This window comes from Penicillium nucicola, assembly GCF_028828085.1.
Source record: "Penicillium nucicola strain IBT 29836 chromosome Unknown utg000005l, whole genome shotgun sequence".
NCBI classification, from domain to species: Eukaryota; Fungi; Ascomycota; class Eurotiomycetes; order Eurotiales; family Aspergillaceae; genus Penicillium; species Penicillium nucicola.
The window spans coordinates 926,257-947,677 of NW_026643129.1; the positions used below are offsets into that span (position 1 = coordinate 926,257).

The 21,421-nt window shown below is 49.6% G+C and overlaps 8 protein-coding genes across 8 annotated transcripts; 7 read left to right on the forward strand and 1 right to left on the reverse strand.

The window, feature by feature from the left end:
• Positions 1–272: 272 nt before the first annotated feature.
• Positions 273–3,389, forward strand: N7511_005442 (La domain family; the record flags this gene model as incomplete). Its single annotated transcript, XM_057127819.1, has 4 exons — positions 273–1,041; positions 1,092–2,633; positions 2,696–2,762; positions 2,822–3,389. The coding sequence occupies 4 exons, from the start codon at positions 273–275 to the stop codon at positions 3,387–3,389; spliced, it is 2,946 nt and encodes a 981-aa protein (XP_056984336.1).
• A 1,147-nt stretch (positions 3,390–4,536) lies between these two features.
• Positions 4,537–5,880, forward strand: N7511_005443 (SPFH domain-containing protein; the record flags this gene model as incomplete). Its single annotated transcript, XM_057127820.1, has 2 exons — positions 4,537–5,033; positions 5,100–5,880. 2 exons carry the CDS (start codon positions 4,537–4,539, stop codon positions 5,878–5,880), a joined length of 1,278 nt encoding a protein of 425 aa, XP_056984337.1.
• A 655-nt stretch (positions 5,881–6,535) lies between these two features.
• N7511_005444 (uncharacterized protein) lies at positions 6,536–7,345 on the reverse strand (the record flags this gene model as incomplete). Its single annotated transcript, XM_057127821.1, has 1 exon — positions 6,536–7,345. One exon carries the CDS (start codon positions 7,343–7,345, stop codon positions 6,536–6,538), a length of 810 nt encoding a protein of 269 aa, XP_056984338.1.
• Positions 7,346–9,916: 2,571 nt separating this feature from the next.
• hir1 (putative histone transcription regulator Hir1) lies at positions 9,917–13,447 on the forward strand (the record flags this gene model as incomplete). The annotated part of the gene is made up of 6 exons (XM_057127822.1): positions 9,917–9,953; positions 10,077–10,151; positions 10,245–10,466; positions 10,536–12,329; positions 12,359–13,291; positions 13,350–13,447. The coding sequence occupies 6 exons, from the start codon at positions 9,917–9,919 to the stop codon at positions 13,445–13,447; spliced, it is 3,159 nt and encodes a 1,052-aa protein (XP_056984339.1).
• An 822-nt stretch (positions 13,448–14,269) lies between these two features.
• Positions 14,270–15,854, forward strand: N7511_005446 (YchF/Obg family ATPase; the record flags this gene model as incomplete). Its single annotated transcript, XM_057127823.1, has 3 exons — positions 14,270–14,344; positions 14,504–15,064; positions 15,303–15,854. 3 exons carry the CDS (start codon positions 14,270–14,272, stop codon positions 15,852–15,854), a joined length of 1,188 nt encoding a protein of 395 aa, XP_056984340.1.
• A 994-nt stretch (positions 15,855–16,848) lies between these two features.
• N7511_005447 (uncharacterized protein) lies at positions 16,849–17,348 on the forward strand (the record flags this gene model as incomplete). Its single annotated transcript, XM_057127824.1, has 2 exons — positions 16,849–16,915; positions 16,972–17,348. The coding sequence occupies 2 exons, from the start codon at positions 16,849–16,851 to the stop codon at positions 17,346–17,348; spliced, it is 444 nt and encodes a 147-aa protein (XP_056984341.1).
• Positions 17,349–17,620: 272 nt separating this feature from the next.
• N7511_005448 (translation machinery-associated protein 20) lies at positions 17,621–18,540 on the forward strand (the record flags this gene model as incomplete). Its single annotated transcript, XM_057127825.1, has 3 exons — positions 17,621–17,634; positions 17,866–18,006; positions 18,150–18,540. The coding sequence occupies 3 exons, from the start codon at positions 17,621–17,623 to the stop codon at positions 18,538–18,540; spliced, it is 546 nt and encodes a 181-aa protein (XP_056984342.1).
• A 648-nt stretch (positions 18,541–19,188) lies between these two features.
• Positions 19,189–21,263, forward strand: N7511_005449 (MFS transporter; the record flags this gene model as incomplete). Its single annotated transcript, XM_057127826.1, has 6 exons — positions 19,189–19,226; positions 19,283–19,580; positions 19,640–20,069; positions 20,132–20,910; positions 20,983–21,081; positions 21,159–21,263. The coding sequence occupies 6 exons, from the start codon at positions 19,189–19,191 to the stop codon at positions 21,261–21,263; spliced, it is 1,749 nt and encodes a 582-aa protein (XP_056984343.1).
• Positions 21,264–21,421: the final 158 nt, after the last annotated feature.

The following is a 21,421-nucleotide window of genomic DNA, read 5'->3' on the forward strand; positions in this document are numbered from 1 at the left end:
CCCTGGTTTCTTGTATCGCTGCAGGAAATTGTCCGTTTCGCATACACTGTGAGCCTCTCTGAAAGACGGGAAGCTACAGTATAGTGGATTTACGAGAACGTGAGATCTTATTTTCTGATTCTCACCTCTGCAGGAGCCATCTTGCTCACATAGGCGCAGACAGTTCTTCAGAGTCGCCAAAGGAGGTCCGGGAAAAATAACCCGCAACACCACAAACTCGTCTTTCTACACCAATCGCTACGATCAGAGCTACCGCCAGCTTTCATCTCGATATGTCTACCTTTTCGTATGCACAAGCCGCCAAGGGCGCATCCGGGACACCGACCCCGTCCAAGACGCCATCAGAGCCGGAGAAGATCGACTCCAATACCGAGGAACAGCCAACCGAGACTACAACGGAGACCACACCGGCTCCCGCTGAAATTGAGGCCCCTCAAACATCCGAGCAGGTTGCTGTGGAGGAGAACAAGGATGATGACTTCACCACCGTCACCAACAAGCACGCTGCTAAGAAGGCCGTTGCCTCCCGCACATCAAGTCCGAGCGTCCGCACCAACTCCAAGTCCAACAAGCCCAAGGAGGACGACTCTTCAAATACCCCGAACGGAACTGCAGAGGCCACTTCTGAGAAGCAGGCTTCTACTGAGGGAAAGACCGATGCCGCTGCTGAGAAGTCAAGCGAGAAGTCCGAGGAGGCCGCGAAGGACGCTGCTCCTCCCAAGGAGCTGAAGGCTGCTCCTCTCCCGTCTATCAACATCTGGCAACAGCGCAGAGAGGCACAAGACGCCAAGGTCAAGACCTCTCCTAAGCCTGCTGCTACTGGGAAGGCTAGCTCCACCAAGGGTGCTTCCGCAGTCGATGAGTCCCAGCAGGATTCCAAGGCCTCCAAGAAGAAGGGCACCGATAGTGCATCAGAAGGTACCAAGGCCTCCAAGAAGACCGAGGGTGGAAAGGGACGCGATGCTGGTAAGAGATTTACTCACAGATTGTGCCATTATAAACCGCGCATGCCATGCTCATTTGGCTTTGGCATGTGTGATGGTAGCACAATCTTTCAAAATAACACTCAGATGCTGACATATACGGAACAGTTCCCCCAGTTGAAGATTCTACCGCATGGCCCACTCCCCAGGTCGCTATTGGCGAGGAGAAGAAGAAGGCTCAAGAGAAGACCGATAAGAGCCCCGTGATCCGCCCCCATGGAAAGGAGAAGTGGACTCCCGTTCCTTACGTCCCTACTGCTGTATTCAACACCCCCCTGCCCTCTGCCGGCGGCAGCGGCGGCGGCCGCGGAGGCCGACGTGCCACTCGCGGTGGCCGTGATTCTGGCCGTGGAGCCCACGGCAATGGTGCTCCTGCTACTGATAAGGCAGCCTCTGGACAGGCTGCGCAGGGCAAGCAGGCCACTGGAGACCGCGGAAGAAACGACGCTACTGGACGTGCTGCGTCCCTTCCTGCTCAGTCCAGACGCTCCACCAGCACCGAGGCTGGTGTTTCTGCTGATGCTCGCAAGGCTCCCCAAGCCCCCGAACGTAGCCGTGGAGCTCGCAATGGCGAGGAGACCGCCAACAAGCAGGCCAACGGAGACAATGTTCCCCGCGCCCAGCGCGAGGGCAAGTCCTTCGGAAAGAACCAGGAAGCTCGCAATGGCAAGGGCGGAAACCTGACCGTCGACTCGCAGGCTGCCGCCCGCACTAATGACCGTCGCTTTGATGCCGGCTCGAAGTCTGCTGACCCCGCTGGCTTCAACGAGTTCAATCGTGGTGAATTCCGTGGAGAGCGTGGAGGCCGCGGAGGTAACCGTGGCCGCGGTGGTTACAACAACTTCAACGGCCAGGGTGCTCAGTTCAACAATGGCGCTCTGCCCAACCACTTTGCTCCTTCCAAGTCCTTTGGCGGTTTCAACGATCGCCAGCGGTCACAACAGCACGGCCCTCCCAATGGTGCTCAGCAGAACTCCCGTATGCCTTTGAGATCGCCCTCGCTGCCCAACGGAAATGTCTATGGTGTCTACCCCTTCCCCACTGATGTTAACACAATGTACGGCTACCAGGCTATGAACTCTGGTCCCATGAGTGCTGTGCCCTACCAGCCTTACATGGAGCCATACTCCCTCATGCCTTTGCTGTCCCTTCAGCTCGAGTACTACTTCTCAGTTGACAACATGTGCAAGGACATGTTCCTCCGCAAGCATATGGACTCTCAGGGCTTTGTTCCCTTGCACGTCCTTGCCAGCTTCAAGCGTGTTAAGTCCCTGACCGAAGACTTCGAGCTTATCCGCCACGTCGCTCGTCAACTCCGCAATGTTGAGTGCCAGACCGGCGAGGACAACGTCGATCGTTTGCGTGTCAGAGACATGTGGCAGCAGTGGGTTCTCCCCGTTGAAATGCGTGAACCTGTTGCTCAGCACAACGGCACACCCGCCGCCAAGAACGATGAGAACACCCCTGTGAACGCCATCAATGGCTCTGCTCCCCAGTTTGTTCCCAACGGAGTTGCCAATGCCGCCAAGACATCGCTTTCGTCCGCCGCCCCCGAATTCATGCCTTCATTGCCTCAAAGTGCAGTGAACGAAATTGCCAATGTAGGAGATTACCCGGACCCCCCCTTTCGCAAGATGCGGCATCGACTTGGTCGACTGTTTCCTCGTCTTCGCAAATTCCCTTGGATCGTTCATTTTCTGACCCTTATTCAGCGCGCGGATTAGATTCGCATTCCGAATCCCCACCCTCTTTTAATTCGACGTTGGAAAATTCAGTGAGGTATGCCGAATCCCTTTCGCCTCATCCACGGTAGAGTATTTACTGATATGTATTGAAAGGTCTGATCTGGATCACTCTCAACCCAAAGTCGATGGTACTTCCCATTCAAAATACAGACATTGGAAGAGATGGAAATACAATCATTTAAAGAGGATGGGTCGTCCGTCCACAGAAACGTCTAACTATGTCCCTCAACTTTTTATCTTTTCTAGCGATGAACCTTGCGACGAGCAAGGCCGATCAGTGGCCAAAAGAAATACCCCTGTTGCCACCCTGCCTTACTCTGACTGGTCTGAGACCCTGAGAAGAAATTTCGATTCGAACCTGTACAATGAATTTAGGCGTTCAGCCCTTGATGATCTTTTTACACGACACATTGACACTGGATTCAAGGCTCTTATGGGTTTTTATCGGGAGGCTCTCTATGCCGGCCGTATTTATTCCATTGTGATGTTCGACATGATCAATCTTTCGAAGTATCCACATCACGGTCATTCCACCATCGCTTTTGATATGATTCATGACGCCATTGCCAGTGGAAAAATGTATCCGCATAACCAGAAAACTGTCAACAAACAATTCAATACCCTGCACGGCAACCTGCCCCGAGAAAAGTTACAACGTTGAGCCGTTCAAATTTGCTTTTACTTTTGCTTGTTTTTCTTTTCCTTTCGAGTTCTTTTTTTCTTCTCCCTTGCGATCCAGTTCCACTGCTCGTTGATTCGGCATGACCGGCATTTTTTTTACTTCTGTCCAAAAGGTTTCTGCATGCATATTCTCCAACTTTTCTTCTAGAGTGCCAACTTTCTTTGCAATGCGGTTGGGCTTGTTTCTTGTGAAGCCTCGGAGTTTCAACCCCCATTTTCTATCTCATCTCTGTTCATGTCCTTTCTGTTCCTTGCTTTTCAGTCATGGGAGGTTATCAAAATGTTCTGGCGTCCTGGCATGATTTTTACTGGCAGTATCTCTCCCTTTCGATGCCTGCCACTACGGTGTGCCGGGCTAACCAAAATTGTGTTTTCCTTGACATAGAGACTTGCACTTCTATTCTTGCTTCTTTTCTAAGACTGTGGTCTTTATCGACTCAGTGTGTGATCCAGATCCTCGGCTCTGGGTTTTAACAAGTATCAGCATGGTAACGACCCCGACAAAAGCAACGGTCCAATCAAAACAAAAAGTCTCGTCTGAGCTTATCTGTGTTTCTTCGAGTTTCTTCGGTCTGTCGTCAAACGGAGAAAATTGCCTCCATCTTTACATTGTCACTTCCTCGTTCGTGAGAACTGCCCACCTGGTCTGGCGCTGTCATCCCCGGAGCGGATTTTTCCCCTTTCAGCATTGATATGACTTTGTTCATTCTCTGCTCTGTCTTTTGTCTTGCTGGGTTCTTTGCACAGCAGACTCTTGTGTTTCGTGTATTTTGTTCTTTGCATAAACCGGCTGTTTAGTTATTTGTGGAGTAATATGATTGTTATGCATAATATGAGCAATGGACTCTATGATTTTGAAGCTGTTCTCTACGCACGATGTTTTATTAATTCCGACACATTGCTTTGCCTACACCCAATAGTGTTCTTCCAGGTTGTCATGCAACATTTGGAATATGCCGAGGTTTCTGCCTCAGGCCCACAGGCCTCAACCAAACGGAGCACAATCAGTCCCGAACCTTACTCCGACAGCTCCCACTTCCCTCCCCAGCTTTGTTCTGCGCCTCCAACCTCAGTGTGCCTCTTCTACTCTCCTTACACACTATATTACCATCTCCAAATTCACCAGAATGGAGGGCGCAACCCGCCAGACCTCTAGGTTAATCCGGTCTCGTGGCCAGAACCTCCTTCCCCAACAACGCCGCCTGCCACGCTCCAGCACCGGGTCACCCAGCACAGCCTTGAACCAGACTCAATGCCGAGCCCTTTCAAATTCAACCAAAAGCCTTGCCCCAGAGTCCCTCTTCAATAGCCTTAAATCCGGCGGTCCCTACGGCGACGGACCCACCACCTATTTCTCCAACAGACAGCCCCTCCCCGCAAACACTGTCGTGCGATTTGTGCCACAGCAGACAGCATGGATTGTTGAGCGCATGGGAAAATTCCACCGCATCCTTGAACCAGGTCTGGCTGTCCTAGTTCCCTTCTTGGATCGCATTGCGTACGTGAAGAGCTTGAAGGAGTCTGCCATTGAGATCCCTAGTCAGAATGCCATCACGGCGGATAATGTCACATTGGAATTAGATGGTGTGCTATACACGCGTGTGTTTGATGCGTACAAGGCCAGGTAAGTGCATACATAACCCACGTTTCACGGGTGAAGAGTGATTAATCCGTGGATTCTTCAATATAGCTATGGAGTTGAAGACGCAGAATACGCCATTTCGCAGCTGGCGCAGACAACCATGCGATCTGAGATTGGTCAGTTGACCCTCGATCACGTTCTCAAGGAACGCGCCAACCTCAACACAAACATCACAAGGGCCATCAACGAGGCTGCCCAGGAATGGGGTGTCGTCTGCCTGCGATATGAGATTAGGGATATCCACGCACCCGAGAAGGTCGTCGCTGCTATGCACCGCCAGGTGACAGCCGAGCGGTCGAAGCGCGCTGAGATCCTGGATTCTGAAGGTCAGCGCCAGAGTGCGATTAACATCGCTGAGGGTCGCAAGCAGTCCGTCATTCTAGCTTCTGAGGCGCTGCGTGCCGAGCAGATTAATCGCGCTACTGGTGAATCCGAGGCTATTCAGCTCAAGGCCAAGGCTACCGCACTAGGTATTGAGGCTGTTGCCCGTGCCATCGAGGAGGGTGGCCAGAATGCCCAGAACGCTGTTGGTCTCCGCGTTGCCGAGCAGTATGTCGATGCTTGGTCCAACCTGGCCCGCGAGGGTACTGCCGTCGTGGTCCCTGGTAATGTCGGCGATATGGGCGGCATGATTGCCAACGCCATGGCTGTCTACGGAAAGGTCAGCCAGACGCAGGCTCAGAGTATGGCCGCGAAGTCTCTTGGAGTGAATGATGTTCCCCAGTCTCCGCAAAGCTCAGAGCCTAGCGTCGACTCGAAGAGCTTCGTGGAGGCGCAGGAGACGGCTCAGACTCAGGCCCAGCCAGATATCATGAAGGATTCGATCTAGCCAACAAGCAAAATAAATAGGCATCTCTGTCCGAGTCAACCTAAACGAGAACGATGACCTCTATCTCTTGCCCTCGATCTGCTTTTAATCCCTCTTCCTTTTTATTTTTGCTTTGCATCTTTTTACCATCCCACTCACCCCCAGCGCCCCCCATTCGGCACATGGGACTTTTCATTCTTCACCACTCTCCTCCTTTGTATTTCTGATCCTGGCCCACTCTTGGCTTGTGCTTTCTTTTTCTTGGTTTCCTCTTTGATTGGCACTTGTTTCTCCTAGCATTTCTGAAGGAGTCATTCAAAACCCACGCGCGTTGCTACACTCGTCATTGAAGTCGCTGACGAGGCTTCCTGTATGTGTACATAAAGGAATTGTTGACGATATGAAAACCCCCGTGGATGGGGAAAACCTCAATGTACAAGTATATTCTTTTCTCATTGGGGTTGCTTTATGTTATTCGTAGTCTATGTATGATACTGGCTTGGCTGGTTCTAGGTATACTGCGGTCCTTACGTATAAAAATGCAAGGTACTGAGAAAATCCACCGTAAGTAATGAAATTGAATTTGATGAGCAGAGAACAAACACGAAAGACATACAAAAGAGAAATGAAAAGCAAGAGATCTATACATGCCAAAGACCGAACTGACCAAACCAAGCTACCTCAAACCCAACCCGACAGGAATCAGCTCAATATCAAACCTCAAATGAAGCGCATACCCATAATCCCGCCCAGTGTAAGTAAGAATCTTGGAAATATACCGCGTTCCGCGCGGAAAAGCCCCCAAAACGATATAAGCGACAGCCCTACCAAGCCGCGTCCCCAGCAGACCCTGATACTCGGGAGTATCATATCTCCAAACCATATTCGGGCGACGTGGCGACGGCCAGTCTAGCCCGTTTTCTGCCATATACAGTCTATTCTGGACAAACCGCCTGGTGCTAAAGTTAATAACATTTTCGAAGTAGACATGTCCGAGAGATTCTATCGGCCACGCGGCTTTGTAGAGCGCTGTTGCGATTTCCGAGAACGGGGGTCCGTCGTGTCGGTCGATGTCTTTTGCGTAGATGACTCCTTCTGCTAGGAGGATCCAGTAGCAATCTGTTTTGCCTTTGTGCGGGCATGGATTGGTGAGTAGGATGCCTTGGTATTCTTTGAATTTAGGGTTTCTTGGGTTAACAAGGTTGTGGGCTGTTGCCATTGGGGTGTGTTTGATGCTAGTGTCCAGTTTCCAGCCTTGGGTTTTGAGCTCTGCGACTGAGAGGGTTGAGGGGCTTATGGTGCATGTTTTGTCTTTTGGGTTTTCTATCCATTTTTGGCGAATGGCGCCTGCTTCTTCGATTCTGCCGTAGCGTTGGGGGGTTGTTTCGCGGATGGCTGTTTGGGGGTCCTTTTTAGGAGGGGGAGTGTGGGAGATGGTTTTGGGGAGGGTTTTAGAGTGGGATCTTCGCTGCTTTCTTGGTGACATGCTGCTAATGTTAGCTTTGGTGTAAAAGATGGTTGGTTGGGGGTGGATTGAGATTAGGTTAGGTTGATATTGCTTGACTGGGATAATGATTGTCGAAGGTATATGCTTGAGATGGATGTCACTGTAGTGACTATTCTGGTGATTTATATGCTTTTGTAGCGCTGGTGCCACAGTCCGATATAGTACTCTATTATTACTATTGCCTTTGCACAAAGAAGGTAAAGAGACAGAGGATAAAGAAGCCGCGGTTGATTGAGGTGCTGTAAATAAATGTAGGACTTCAAAACGCAGCATACGGGATCAAAAGTTAAGGCTTAAAGCGACAAAGAAACAATTGCTTAAATTTCAGTGGTGTGACAGGAGATCAACAATGTATCGGCGACAAGAGTGTTGTTTGAAACAATCTCATTGTGCGACAAATTTGGTTGATATTCAGAGGCATTCACTGTCGAGATATATGTCTTGCTGGGATCCTCGATTTTGTGAAACTATCACAGCTTCAGATGCATTAGAAGCTGTCTGGTCGTTGAAACTCATACACAATGGAAGAAAGGAAGCATTCTCAAAGCTCAAACGCATCTATAATGATTAGAGACGGCCCTGGCCGTTTTTAGAGCTCCGATTCATCTCTAATGCAACGAGGATTATCATGATAAACGACCACGGACTCAGAACAGGACAAGCAATAGCATGGCATTTTATCTAACACTTCATATTATGTTCATATGCTCCGCATAATCGGAGCTCTCTATTATTTGAGCGTTGAAACATCAGTCGAATTGCAAGATATGCTCGTCCAGCACACGATAGGGCAACCACTACTGTTCTCGTGACCTCGTGACTATGGCTCCAGCGCCTCCAACTCGAACAGCTACCACTACTCGAACTCGTGAATTCCCCTATTATGCCACCGAAGGTGAAATACATGGCACCCACTGACTTGCTTGATAGGGATGGATCCTACTGCTACTCTGACCTCAATGGAACCGGGAGCTCGACCTGCACTCCTCCTTCCGGCTCCGGCTCCGGCGGTTCCAGAAAGAAATATATGTGTGTGATACGTTTATGCCCAGGGAAATCAAGAGATCTGAATGGATATACCATCTCCCTCATAGATGCTTCGTGTTTGGTGTTTCCAAGTAGATCCTAGACCTAGGACATAATCAACTACCTACTTTTTTGTCCACTTGACCTGCTACCGGAACCTAAAAGAGAAGCAGAGCGTAGAAACAAGACCTAAGGCCCAGTAGATGGCCAATAGTAAAGCTATGAGAAGACCCTATTTTGAGTCGCGTACAAAAGTGTCAGAAGCACCCCAAGATATAGCCAGAGAAAATCACACAATGAATCCAAGCAAAAGTACACAGCAGCTTTTTGCAATGTGTATGTTTGATAAGATTTCAATGTAAGCTAGGAATACAACAAAGGCTGCTTGCATAATATAATAGAATTGATGTACCAATGATGGTACCTCCGTTGATGCATAGCTTTCCTGCATTTTTCATAGCTATTGAATAAGCGATATAGACTCACCCCCCGAAGGATATACTTCAGGTCCCCCAGGTTGCTGACTTAACATATGTGACCAGCGGGGATCAATTTAATTTCCCGAGTGATCAGTCAACAAGCCACTCAGAAAGTGATACCTTAGATGTATCGCGAGAACAAGCTCTGGGAGGGCAGATAATAGCTCTGGCAACTATTTCCTTCAACTCAGGAGCTTCGGCCAGCCTCCTTGCTTAGAAGCAAAATATACTGTGCCCTCGAGACAGGAACGAATGACAAATCTTTGTATAGGCATAGAGACCAGCAAATCTCTGATATCCCGTGGCCAAGCTCTCTAAGAACTTTTTTTTGGACATTGGACTCCGAGAAGCGCCCATTGAATAAAGGCTCGATAGGCGAGTGAAACATCGAGACACGCACGTCAAACCTTGGATTAAGTCTCTGTAATTCAGACGTAATTCCAGGGCTAGCTCCGGCCATTCAGTTCAAGTGAGCTTCAGGGTAGTTTTTTTCCGTCCACTAGGTGTCACTTACAGACGAGAAGGAAGAAGAGACTGAAGGGTCTATAACTTATAGAGGGGCAGTATACTAGAGAGCTTTGAGACAGCAAGTCAATAGAAGGAAGGGTAGGATGCTGTGACAGTGAAAGAAATAACTAGTGTTCCAGACCAAAATGGGCTATTAAACATGTTCGAAATGTTACTGCAAGGCCTCGAATACATTGAATACCTCATGGCGCAGCTATAACGCGGGAGCTCGGACCATGCAAATCTGGAGATCGCGACTTTTGGATCGCGCCCTTAATTTCCGGCTCTTACCCCCTCCCCTACTCATCTGTCGCTTGACGCTTTCTCGGATTTCTTTATTCTTCGGATTCTCCAAATTCAGACCCTGTCATGTCCAACGCGAACAGCACCTAGAAGCCCAGCTCTATACTTGATCACGACCGCGCCCCTCCTTACCCTCCCTCGCGCATAGCGCTGATACGTGTCGCTCATCCGATCCTCAACATCCGGACACCCCGAGGAATAAGCAAGCAGCTGTGAATGCTCTCGGGCTGGCGCGATGCACATCATCAAGCCGGTCTGGCTCACACACGGAGGTACGGGCTCAATCGCCATGATTTTCGTTGTCCGTCATCGGGACGCGGACATACCCTTCATATTTGAAACGCCCAATGCTGGACGAATCTACGGATATCGCTAATGTTGCTCTTTCTACACAGGTGAACGCAAGGATTTCGAGGTTTATAGCTGTGATGTTTCGCCTGATGGGAAACGTCTAGTGACGGCCGCCGGAGGTGAGCATAACCCTTCCTGGCATCATTCGGATCGCACAGAACGCGCACGCATGAAGAATTACGACTAATCTCGGAACCTTTACCGTCTAATAGATGGTTATGTTCGCATTTGGTCTACCGAGGCCATTTATGGTACTGGGAATGCTGAACTTGCGGGCAAACCGAAACAATTGGCGTCGATGAGCAACCACTCGGGTACCATTCATACCGTTCGCTTTTCGCCCAATGGAAAATATCTTGCGTCGGGTGCAGATGACAAGATCGTGTGCGTGTACACGCTCGATGCCAACCCTCCAACCCATTCGTCAACATTCGGTATGTTTTAAATATCTCGGCAACCATAGACAAGCCGAAATAGATACTGACAGTTATTGCAATGTAAAGGCACAGACGAAGCACCCCCAGTCGAGAACTGGCGCACAATCAGACGATTGATCGGTCATGACAACGATGTCCAAGACCTTGGATGGTCAAATGACTCCTCTATTCTCGTATCCGTCGGACTGGATTCTAAAGTTGTTGTGTGGTCCGGTCATACATTCGAAAAGTTGAAGACCATAGCAATTCACCAAAGTCACGTCAAGGGCATCACCTTCGACCCTGCCAATAAATACTTCGCAACGGCCAGCGATGACCGAACCGTCCGCATCTTTCGATTCACCTCTCCTGCTCCGAATTCCTCCGCCCACGACCAGATGAACAACTTTGTTCTAGAGCAGACTATTACCACACCGTTCGCCAACTCTCCTTTGACAGCATACTTCCGTCGATGTTCATGGTCACCGGATGGAATGCATATCGCTGCTGCTAATGCCGTAAACGGTCCAGTCAGCTCCGTGGCTATTATCAATCGTGGGTCCTGGGATGGCGATATCAATCTGATTGGCCACGAAGCACCAGTTGAGGTCTGCTCGTTTTCTCCGCGACTCTATGCAACCGAGCCCCCCAGCAAGAAGAAAGCAGATGGCCAAGGATCTACGGGTCAACACCATATCACCGTCATTGCCTGTGCTGGAGGAGACAAGTCTCTCAGTATTTGGATCACTAGCAACGCTCGACCGATAGTTGTTGCCCAAGAGATGGCTGCCAAGGCGATCTCGGACCTGGCATGGACACCAGATGGGAAGTGCCTCTTTGCTACTGCCCTAGATGGAACAATTCTAGCAGTCAGATTCGAAGATGGAGAGCTGGGATGGGCCACGGAAATGGAAGAAAATGAGAAGTCGCTCACCAAGTTCGGAACAAATCGAAAAGGCGCGGGTATCACAGAAACTACAGACAGTCTGCTCCTAGAAGAGAAGAGTAAGGCAGGTGAGATCAAGGGTGTTGAAGGGCGAATGGGTGCGTTGATGGGCGATGCGCAGCCAACTGCAAATGGAGACAAGGCGCCACAACCTTCCAACGGAGCGACCCCTGCTCGTGCCCCTTCACCCGCACCCGAGACCAACAAAGCACAGCCCAATGGAGGTGTTTCAACGCCCGCTGTTCCAGAATCCGAAAAGCCAGATCCTTATCAGGCCAAGCTAGAAAGACTCAAGCAGCGCCCAACATACACCAAGGAGGGTAAAAAGCGCATTGCACCGTTGCTGGTCTCAGGAGCAGGAGCTGGCGAATCATCTCTCCCACAAGCTCGTTTGATGGCCTCGGTCAGCAATCAAGTCAAAGCAGACGCCCCGACTACCATAGTCGACTTGTCAAAACCATTCGATGGTCTTCCTAAAGGTGGTCTGACCACTCTTCTTCTCGGAAACAAGCGCAAGCTGGCCCAGGTTGAAGGCGACGAAGATGGCAGTGTGGAAAAAAGGATCGCTCTTGCCAGTCAAAATGGCGCAACTCCCATTATGGCCAATACTCCTGATGGTCTTCTCCCGGCCCAGGTACAGCCTGCTGCAACCGGCCAACAGCCCACTCCAGATTACATTCGCCCTGCTGTCACAAATCCTTGCATGACTGTTAGCCAGCTTCGTTTGGCTGTTCCAAAAATTCGCAGCCAGATTCTTCGCGCATTGGATACCAGCGGGAAACCCACAGAAGCACCTGGCTCTGGTGCGGATTCAAAAGATACCAAAAGCCGCGTGGACGTGGTTTTCGAAGCTCGAAATCCTTCACCGGCGAGTCTGACTGGCCGTGCCGTGGACCGGGAACCAGTACGCTTGACTTTGTTCCGGGGGAGCAGCCGTTATGGCAGGACTTCTTACCACGGACAGTTCTTCTAGTCACTGGAAATCAAAGCATGTGGGCAGCTGGCTGTGAGGATGGGTCAATTTACCTTTGGACGCCGGCCGGTCGTCGTCTGGTCAGTGCACTGGTTCTCGAAGCACAGCCTGTCATTCTCGAGTGCAACGGACCATGGATTCTGTGCATTTCCTCTGTCGGCATGTGCTACGTCTGGAACGTGAAGCACTTATCCTCTCCTCACCCACCCGTATCTCTCCAGCCTGTATTAGATGCAGCAATTCACACGTTGGGTGCCAATCCAACCGCCGCACCAGCAGTGACAGATGCACGCATCAACTCGGAGGGCCGGGTTGTGATTTCTCTCTCTAACGGTGAAGGGTACTCATATTCTCCATCCATGTTCACGTGGCAGCGCATCTCTGAAGCGTGGTGGGCTGTTGGTAGTCAGTACTGGAACACGACAGACGCACCTGTAAACAATCTACAGGCCAAGGATGCACAGCAAGACAACAAAGATGCCAAGGCAGCTGTTGCAGCTGGAATCATTCCTTGGTTGGAACGCAACACCACCAACGAGACACTGCTTCGTGGACGGGCATATTTCCTCCAGCGTCTAATCAAGGTCCTGCTATCCCGCGAGGGTTACGAGACATTTGAATCCAGCGTTTCCATCGCGCATCTTGAGAATCGTCTTGCCGCTGCTCTGTCCCTGGGTGCCAAAGAAGAGTTCCGGTTATACCTCTCCATGTACGCCAAGCGCATCGGCGCGGAAGGGTTGAAGCTGAAGGTTGAAGAATTGCTGAAGGGCTTGATCGGTGGTCTCTTCGAGGACGATGATACCACCGAGGGAATTTTGACATTGCAGGCGAATGAACGCGAGGGCCGTAATTGGCGCGAAGGATCTGACGACCTCTGCGGCTGGCCTCGAGAGACATTATTGAAGGAGGTCATTTTAGCACTCGGTATGTTCAACCTTGATCTCCCCCCCACCCTAATGCTTTGTTTGTTAACGAATGTCAGGTAAACACCGTGACCTTCAACGTGTGACTGTGCCTTACGCCAAGCTGCTGGATATGGTTGACGGCGCGTCCGAAAATGGTGACGCCATGGATCTATAGTGATCTAATATTTCTCTCTTTCGTTCCTCGTCTATCTACTTTCGTTTTCTGTTTCTTTTTATCGTTATTGGGGGCGTTCATGAAGTCCGGACGGGGTTACCTTGGCAAAAGGAGTTTGCATTATTTATTTTGCTGGGGCGAGATTGGAGATGACATATCCCAATTCGTGCCAGACTTGTATCATAGGTTTCTCTCTGGTTTGCTCCTGTTTATCCTTGATAAGCTGACTGCCACCTTGCTGCAATGCTTTCTTGGTCTCGTTTACGAGCGCCCATGATAATTTCATTTGTAATAGCCTGCGCGAGCAGAATTGCATTGATAGCTATGTTATAAGTTATGATATACATGTGTAAATTGTAGTGTCAATCTATGAGCTGATCGCTGACGCTGCGACCATGCCATTATAGCTTCCTTCCTGCCAATTGCTTCCTAACCAGATCAATTATGATATTTGTATACTTCAACGCGCATTACGTAGGGTGACGTCGTCAGGGCTATGCCATCACGTGGGCGGTCGATTCTTTGCAGGCAGAAAATTCGATGACATCTGGCGCGACCTCATCACTTTTGGTCTTTTTCTGCCATACACGCACTCATTTACTCTCCTTTCTCTCATTGATATTGCCCACTGCAATTGTGGGTGCCGTCATCACGTCTTCCACCTCCTCACTACTTCTCCTTCGTATCGTCGATCGATCCGCAGCTGGTCCTGCATTTGGCGCGTTCCATCCCTGCTCCCGCTTCCGCCTTTCCACCTCCCCCCACCTCCTCCCACCTCTCTTCTGTCGCTTCTACTCAAGCAAGAAGAAAAAATCCAACAAAATGCCTCCCAAGAAGCAAGTCATCCCGGAGAAGGTCTACCTGGGTCGTCCTGGAAACAACCTGAAGAGTGGTATCGTATGTGAGCAGAAGCCCCCACCCTTTTTTTTCCTTTTTTTTTCCAGCACAGTCCACTTTTTAATTCCACACACAAACTATTTAAGCCTCCCCCTGTCCCCTTCCTTTCATCTTTTTTCTCTTTCTTTTCCACCACCATCCATCTAACAATGGCTTTAGGTTGGTCTTGCCAACGTCGGCAAGTCGACACTCTTCCAGTCTATCACTAAGTCCTCCCTGGGTAACCCGGCCAACTTCCCCTTCGCCACTATTGACCCCGAGGAGGCCCGCGTTATCGTCCCCGATGAGCGGTTCGACTGGCTCTGTGATCACTACAAGCCCAAGTCCCAGGTTCCTGCTAACTTGACCGTCTATGATATTGCCGGTCTGACCCGCGGTGCTTCCACCGGTGCTGGTTTGGGTAACTCCTTCCTGTCGCACATCCGTGCCGTCGATGCCATCTTCCAGGTCGTCCGCTGCTTCGATGATGCTGAGATCATTCACGTTGAGGGTGATGTCGACCCTTGCCGTGATTTGACCATCATCAACGAGGAGCTTCGCATCAAGGATATCGAGTTCGTCACTAAGGCTCTCGAGGCTTTGAAGAAGCAGACCCGTCGCGGCGGTCAGTCCCTGGAGATGAAGAAGCTGAAGGAAGAGGAGGCCACCACCGAGTTCATTCTTAAGTTCCTTGAGGATGGTAACGACATCCGCAACAAGACTGACTGGACCCCTAAGGAGGTATGTGAAACTTTTCCCCCCCCGATTCTTTTCCCATTTCCACTCAACCCCAAACTCCTACAATGATGAATAAGAGCTTTGCTCGAATCAAACCCAGCTCTTCGAGTGTCCTCAATATATAAACTCACGAAGAGGGCACCTTGAGAACAAAAGTTATACCCTGAAATTGGAGTCACATCTTCTATTGCATCACTCAATACATTTTGTGAAACCTCAAGCTAACCCACCGGGTTTCTAGGTCGAAGTCATCAACCCTCTCCTCCTGCTCACTGCCAAGCCCGTTGTGTACCTTGTCAACCTGAGCGAGAGAGATTACATCCGCCAGAAGAACAAGTACCTCCCCAAGGTCTTTGAATGGATCAAGACCAACTCCCCTGGTGACCCGATTCTTCCTATTTCGGCCCAATTCGAGGAGCGTCTAACTCTGATGCATGACGATGTTGCCGCTGCCGAGGAGTGCAAGACCCTCGGCACCCAGTCTGGTCTGCCCAAGGTCATCACCACCATGCGCAAGGTTCTCAACCTGGCTTCCTTCTTCACCACTGGTGAGGATGAGGTTCGCCAATGGACCATCCGTAAGGGCATCAAGGCCCCCGCCGCGGCCGGTGTCATTCACACCGACTTCGAGAAGACCTTCATCCAGGCTATTGCGTACAACTACGCTGTTCTGCGCGAGCTCGGTGATGAAGGTGCCGTCAAGGCCGCTGGTAAGATCATGACCAAGGGTAAGGAGTACCTCGTCGAGGATGGCGATATTCTCCTTATCAAGGCCGGTGCTGCCAAGAGCTAGATTCAATTAGAAAATAGTCCATGAATGATATACCTGAATGAATCTTGTGAACAAAACTGTTTTGATTGTAGAAGTATTCGTATACTCTGTACTAAATTATCTTTCGCATATTTCGAAGCTGCCAAATGCATTTACGTCTGCCTTTCGAAAACTTGTGGTGCTCACTTGTTTTGACCTACGCCTGTCACTTATTTCGTTACTTAACTGCCACTTCCAACATAACGTTATGCCTTTCAATCATCACAAGCACTGGTTGTCCCGGTCAAAGAACTGTTTCTCATGTTTTTTTCCCCAGCACAAATAGTAGTAATTATCTTCAAGACACTGATCACTCTACTGTACCTTGACGTCTCCCGTGTAGACAGATGGTATTGATTGTAATCAAACAATATATGGACACAGGCTCACATAGAAGATCAATGCTACACGATGACGGATCTTGAAATCTCGTACAAACTCTCAAACGAGTCCGTGTCAACCTGTTAGACCGATTTCATGATGATTCACGTCTGAGATAGTTGCTCACTATTGCACTTTAAAGAGTCTACTCAGTATAGCCTTGTATAGACGTGGACCTAGAGCTGATATGTTTCCTATATGATATGTCTGAAGGGAATCCGGCTGTGAAGGCAAGAACAGAGTAAGATTTAGTGACTGTGCTGTACCAGATTTTGATATGGTCTCAGGGCAATCAGGAAGCCAAGTTGCACCACAATCAACATTGCCTGGTGAATCTCGACTTCTTCACCCTCATTATTTCTCTCCTTTTTTATCTCTTCACCACTCCCTTTCTGCACGTTGAAGCCAAAAACGCAACAACACGCCTGTCAACTTCCCTACCTTTCCTCCCTCCCTCGACAGTCCACCCTCATCACTCAGGTCATCATGCCACCCAAGCCAAAGTGGGACCGTGAACAGGATGCTAAGGTAAATTCCACAGTTGTCCTCCAAAGGCTATAAACGATTTTAACCTCTTTGGCTTCTCACCGCAATCATGAATCAGCTCAGGGATGCCAAAGTCTCGCTTGATATGAACAAGGTTGCCAATTTCGTCGGATCCGGTACAAGCCATGGACACTTAATCTTGGAAATTAGACCTCGCTGACATACAGAACAGAGTTCACTGTAAATGCCCTGAGAAGCCGAATTTGCGCCCTCAAGAGAATTGCGGAGGGAGGCTCTCCGGAGAACAGCGAATTTGCTACTCCTACCAATACACCGCAGAAAGGGAAGACTGCTTCACGCACCCCATCAAAGAAGAAGCAAAAGATTGTCCCTGACGAGGACAACAACAGCGAGAATACTCCCTCTGACCAGCCTCGTGTTGTTATTGATCTGGTGAAGAAAGAGTTCGCTTCACCCAAGGCCGAGAAGAAAGAGGAACTCACTCACGACTTGGATACAATCAATAAGTATGAAGACATGGGAGAGGAGGAGGAGGACAAGCTGGACGTCAAAGATGAGATTGACTATGATCCTTTCTTTGAGATTTAGAGATTGGTGGACTGAAGAGACGGTGTCTGAGGGGTTCTTGTTGAACTGGTTGCCAGACCCCGCATGATACTCAATGTTAGTAGCAATGACCTTGAAAGTGATAGATTATGAACCAATGTTAGTCTTCTCTTGAAACAATGGAACAATGAAATATCCAAGGTCGATCTTTCGACGCTCCACTCTTGATTTTATACACACCACGTGACCGACCTCCCCGCGGCATCCCACCACACGAGCTTCGCTCTGACAGTATTGCAGTCTCAACCAGCACCATGTTCAAAAAAGAGTGAGTCAAGACTAGGAAAATCTCCAAAATTCTACCCCGAGGTTGCTCTTGCATGACCGAGCCACCTTGACCCATTGGGAGCACACAATTCTCAAACTCGGACACCGCCAACGCCGCGAGAGCTGTCCAACACCTTCGATGGGGCTATAACAGGGCCCCTAGTGACTGAAAAAAAAAGAGAAGGGGAAGGATGGCCTCAGAGAACGGCAAGCTAACATATTCGGTGTCTAGTATCCCCCCAAGCAACCGATCAAAGGTCAAGTCCTCCGTGCAGCGCGGCCTGCGCCAAAAGCTACTGGAGACCTACCCCGGCCTGGAACCCTTCATTGAAGATGTCATGCCAAAGAAGGCTTCACTGGAAGCCGTAAAACTGTACAGTCCCACCCTCTCCATAACCGATACCAGAACATTACTACATCGACCTTTCCACTCGGCCGCAAATCAACACTGCATCTAGCAGTAAACCTCGGAAAGGATCTCAAACGCTAACTGAGAACTTTCCATTTCATACACAGTCCCGAGCGCGTCACTCTCTACACAATAGATTCCACACCTCTCTTCTTCCAGCCCATCGACGGGCCTCCCATCCCTCACCTCCGTGTCATCCACCAATACCCCTCTGCCATCCCGACAATCCAGATCGATCGCGGTGCTATTCGATTTGTGCTTTCTGGTGCGACGCTCATGGCGCCTGGTCTTACCTCCCCCGGTGGTAAACTGCCTGATGCCGAGAATGCTATTGAGGCTGGGCAGATTGTTGCTGTTAAGGCTGAAGGCAAGGAGGAGGTCTGTCTTGTGGGTATGCTGAAGGTTGGCACAGAAGATATTAAGAGTAAAGGAAAGGGTGTTGTTATGGATGAGGGCCACTATCTTGGTGATGGATTGTGGAGGATGCACCTGGATTAAGTGATATGATTGAGTGATTCGTGATCAAGTCATAAAGTGATAAAGTCATATGTTGATTTTAAAGGGGGTTTTAGGGAATTTTGGGCCTGGTTTAGGTCTTTTGATGTTGTTGGCATATACCTCTGGAAGTGTGGTGATGAAATGAAATGAAATGTCGATCCCATAGGCTTGGATGCTGTGAAATTTAAAATATTAATCCCTGAGACAACTTACTAGCCAAGTAGAAATGGGCGAATGAAGAGGACTTGCATTGTTCTATAGTATAAAGAGTCACTTGGGATATTTTTCGAGAAAGTACACCCAGCTCAGGTGCTAAATGATTGCCAAGCGCCCCTATCTTCCACATACGTATGCGACATAAGCCTAGTAAATATGCTTCGACCTCCTCTTCCTGAGCTGCCAGGCAAATCGCCCGCCAATGCGGAATAGCGTCTTTGCCTGCGCCAGTAATCATCGCGGGACAGGGCTCGTGCACCCGTCAAGCAGCCCTCGGCTTAATGAGGATAACCCTGAAACCCTGACTGATCCCCCCCCCAAACTGCCGTGCAATGGGTGTTCAAAAGTCCCAAATTAACACTGAATATGCAGTGATTCTGCAGTAGTAGTCGCAGTTCTTATCTGAATCCTGGGCTTGGTTCAGCTGCACAAATGGGTGCGATAAAGTTCACCAATGGAGAAGCGTCCAAGTAAATGCAGCAGACGAATAGGCGGGACCTAACCAGGCCGCTAACAAGAAATGAAGAGAATGGACTGTGCTTCACCCCTCCATGGCGCCGCGGGTCTTTTTTCTTTTTCTTCAAATTCTCTCCCTTGATTCTACTGTCACTCTTACCTGGAAAGACCTCTCTACGCCCCCCATGGACGTCGCGACAAGTTCCAGCTCGAACAAGCATGATGCGGACAGGAGTGTCAAGGACTATAATAAAGGCCAGAGAGACCCATCTCCAGCAGAAAGATCGATTCACCATGGCGAGTCGGATATCTTGCAAGGGGAGAAAGTCGACGAAGCTCTCGCAGCGAAGATGATGTTGATCAACGACGTGAGACGCAGCTGTGCATATACTTCATGTACACCAAAAGCTAACCCGCGGACTCCTAGACGATCGATGAAATTGGCTTTACTGCTCACCACTGGAAGCTGTTTTGTTTGAACGGATTCGGATATGCGGTCGACTCGCTCATTCTTTTGATCCAGTCGATCATTTCTACACAAGCTAGGCTAGAATTCCAACCTGGCTATTCCACGGGCCTGACAATTGCGGTGTATGTTGGAATGCTAGTGGGAGCCATATTTTGGGGGTTCTCAGCCGACATTATCGGCCGGCGCTTTGCGTTCAACTTCTCGTTGTTTGTTTCGTCGGTCTTCACTATTGTTGCAGGAGCTTCGCCATCTTGGATTACTCTTGGTTTGTTTGTTTGCCTTAGCGCATTTGGTGCTGGAGGAAATTTGGTCTTGGATACAACCGTGTTCCTCGAGTATCTGCCTAGCAAAGAACAATGGCTATTGACACTAATGGCTGCATGGTGGGGTGAGTTTCCATTTCTCACCAGGCCCTGTGCATTAACATTCAGCTAATTTGGACTAAAAAAGGTCTCGGTCAGCTTATTGCAGGATTGTTCGCTTGGGCTTTTCTTCCCAATTACTCCTGCAGTGATGCAGCCACCTGCACCCGGGCCAATAACCAAGGATGGCGCTACGTCTGGTACACATCCGGTGCCCTGGTGTTTGTTCTCTCTATACTTCGAATTACTATCATTCGACTGGAAGAGACGCCCAAATTCCTAATTTCGGAAGGCGAAGACGAAAGAGGTCTGCGAGTCTTACAAAACATCGCTAAAAAACATAACCGTCCATGCAGTCTCACCCTTGAGCGGCTACAAGCATGCGGACAGATCCATCAGAGACAAAGAGCAGGATCCAGCTGGCTGGCACGAGTAATCTCCCCAAGCGAAGTGTTCTTCCATCTCCGTGGACTTTTCGCAACCCGCAAAATGGGCTTGTCCACCACCCTGGTGTGGTTCTCATGGCTGCTTATTGGTCTCGCCTACCCACTGTACAATGTGTTCCTGCCTAGCTATCTTGCATCCCGCGGCGCGAGTTTCGGCGAAAGTAGTCCATACATCACGTGGCGGAACTATGCTATCAACAACACTTGTTCCATCTTCGGTCCGGTGCTGGCTGGATTTATGTGTCGCTCGCCTTGGTTCTGGGGCCGGCGGGGAACGATGATTATTGGCGCCATAGTTACGATGGTCTTCTTCTTTTGTTATACTCAGGTTCGCACGGCGAACCAGAATCTTGGCTTTACGTGTGCTATTTCATTCTGTTTGAATGTTTACTATGGCACACTCTATGCTTACACGCCCGAGGTTTGTCTTCCTTCCAGCCAATCACCACAATGGGTCTCTTTGGCTATTCTTTTGGTATTAACTGCGTGGCAGGTCTTTCCATCTGCCCATCGTGGAACAGGAAACGGTGTCGCTATTGGCCTCAATCGTATCATGGGAATTGTCAGCGCCGTCGTGGGCCAGGCCGCAAATGTATGTCTGAACAAGCTTAACGTGCCCTTTCAATTTGAAAAATAACCTTGGAGAGAGTGGAGCTGACTATGAAATAGACCAGCACAGCTGTACCAATTTACATTTGTGCCGCGCTTTACATTGTGATGGCAATCGTCGCTGGAGCTCTCCCATTCGAGCCGTACGGCCGACGGAGTAGCTGAGCATGCCTCATTCAATTGAGCATTCTTATCTCCACATACTGTACGAGCGAATATTGGACTATCAATGTTGCTTTTACAAACACGAATGGTTCCACAATTGTCTTCGTGGCCATCAATATCCAAGCTTCTGGAACTTGGCATACCTGAAGCTATTAGAA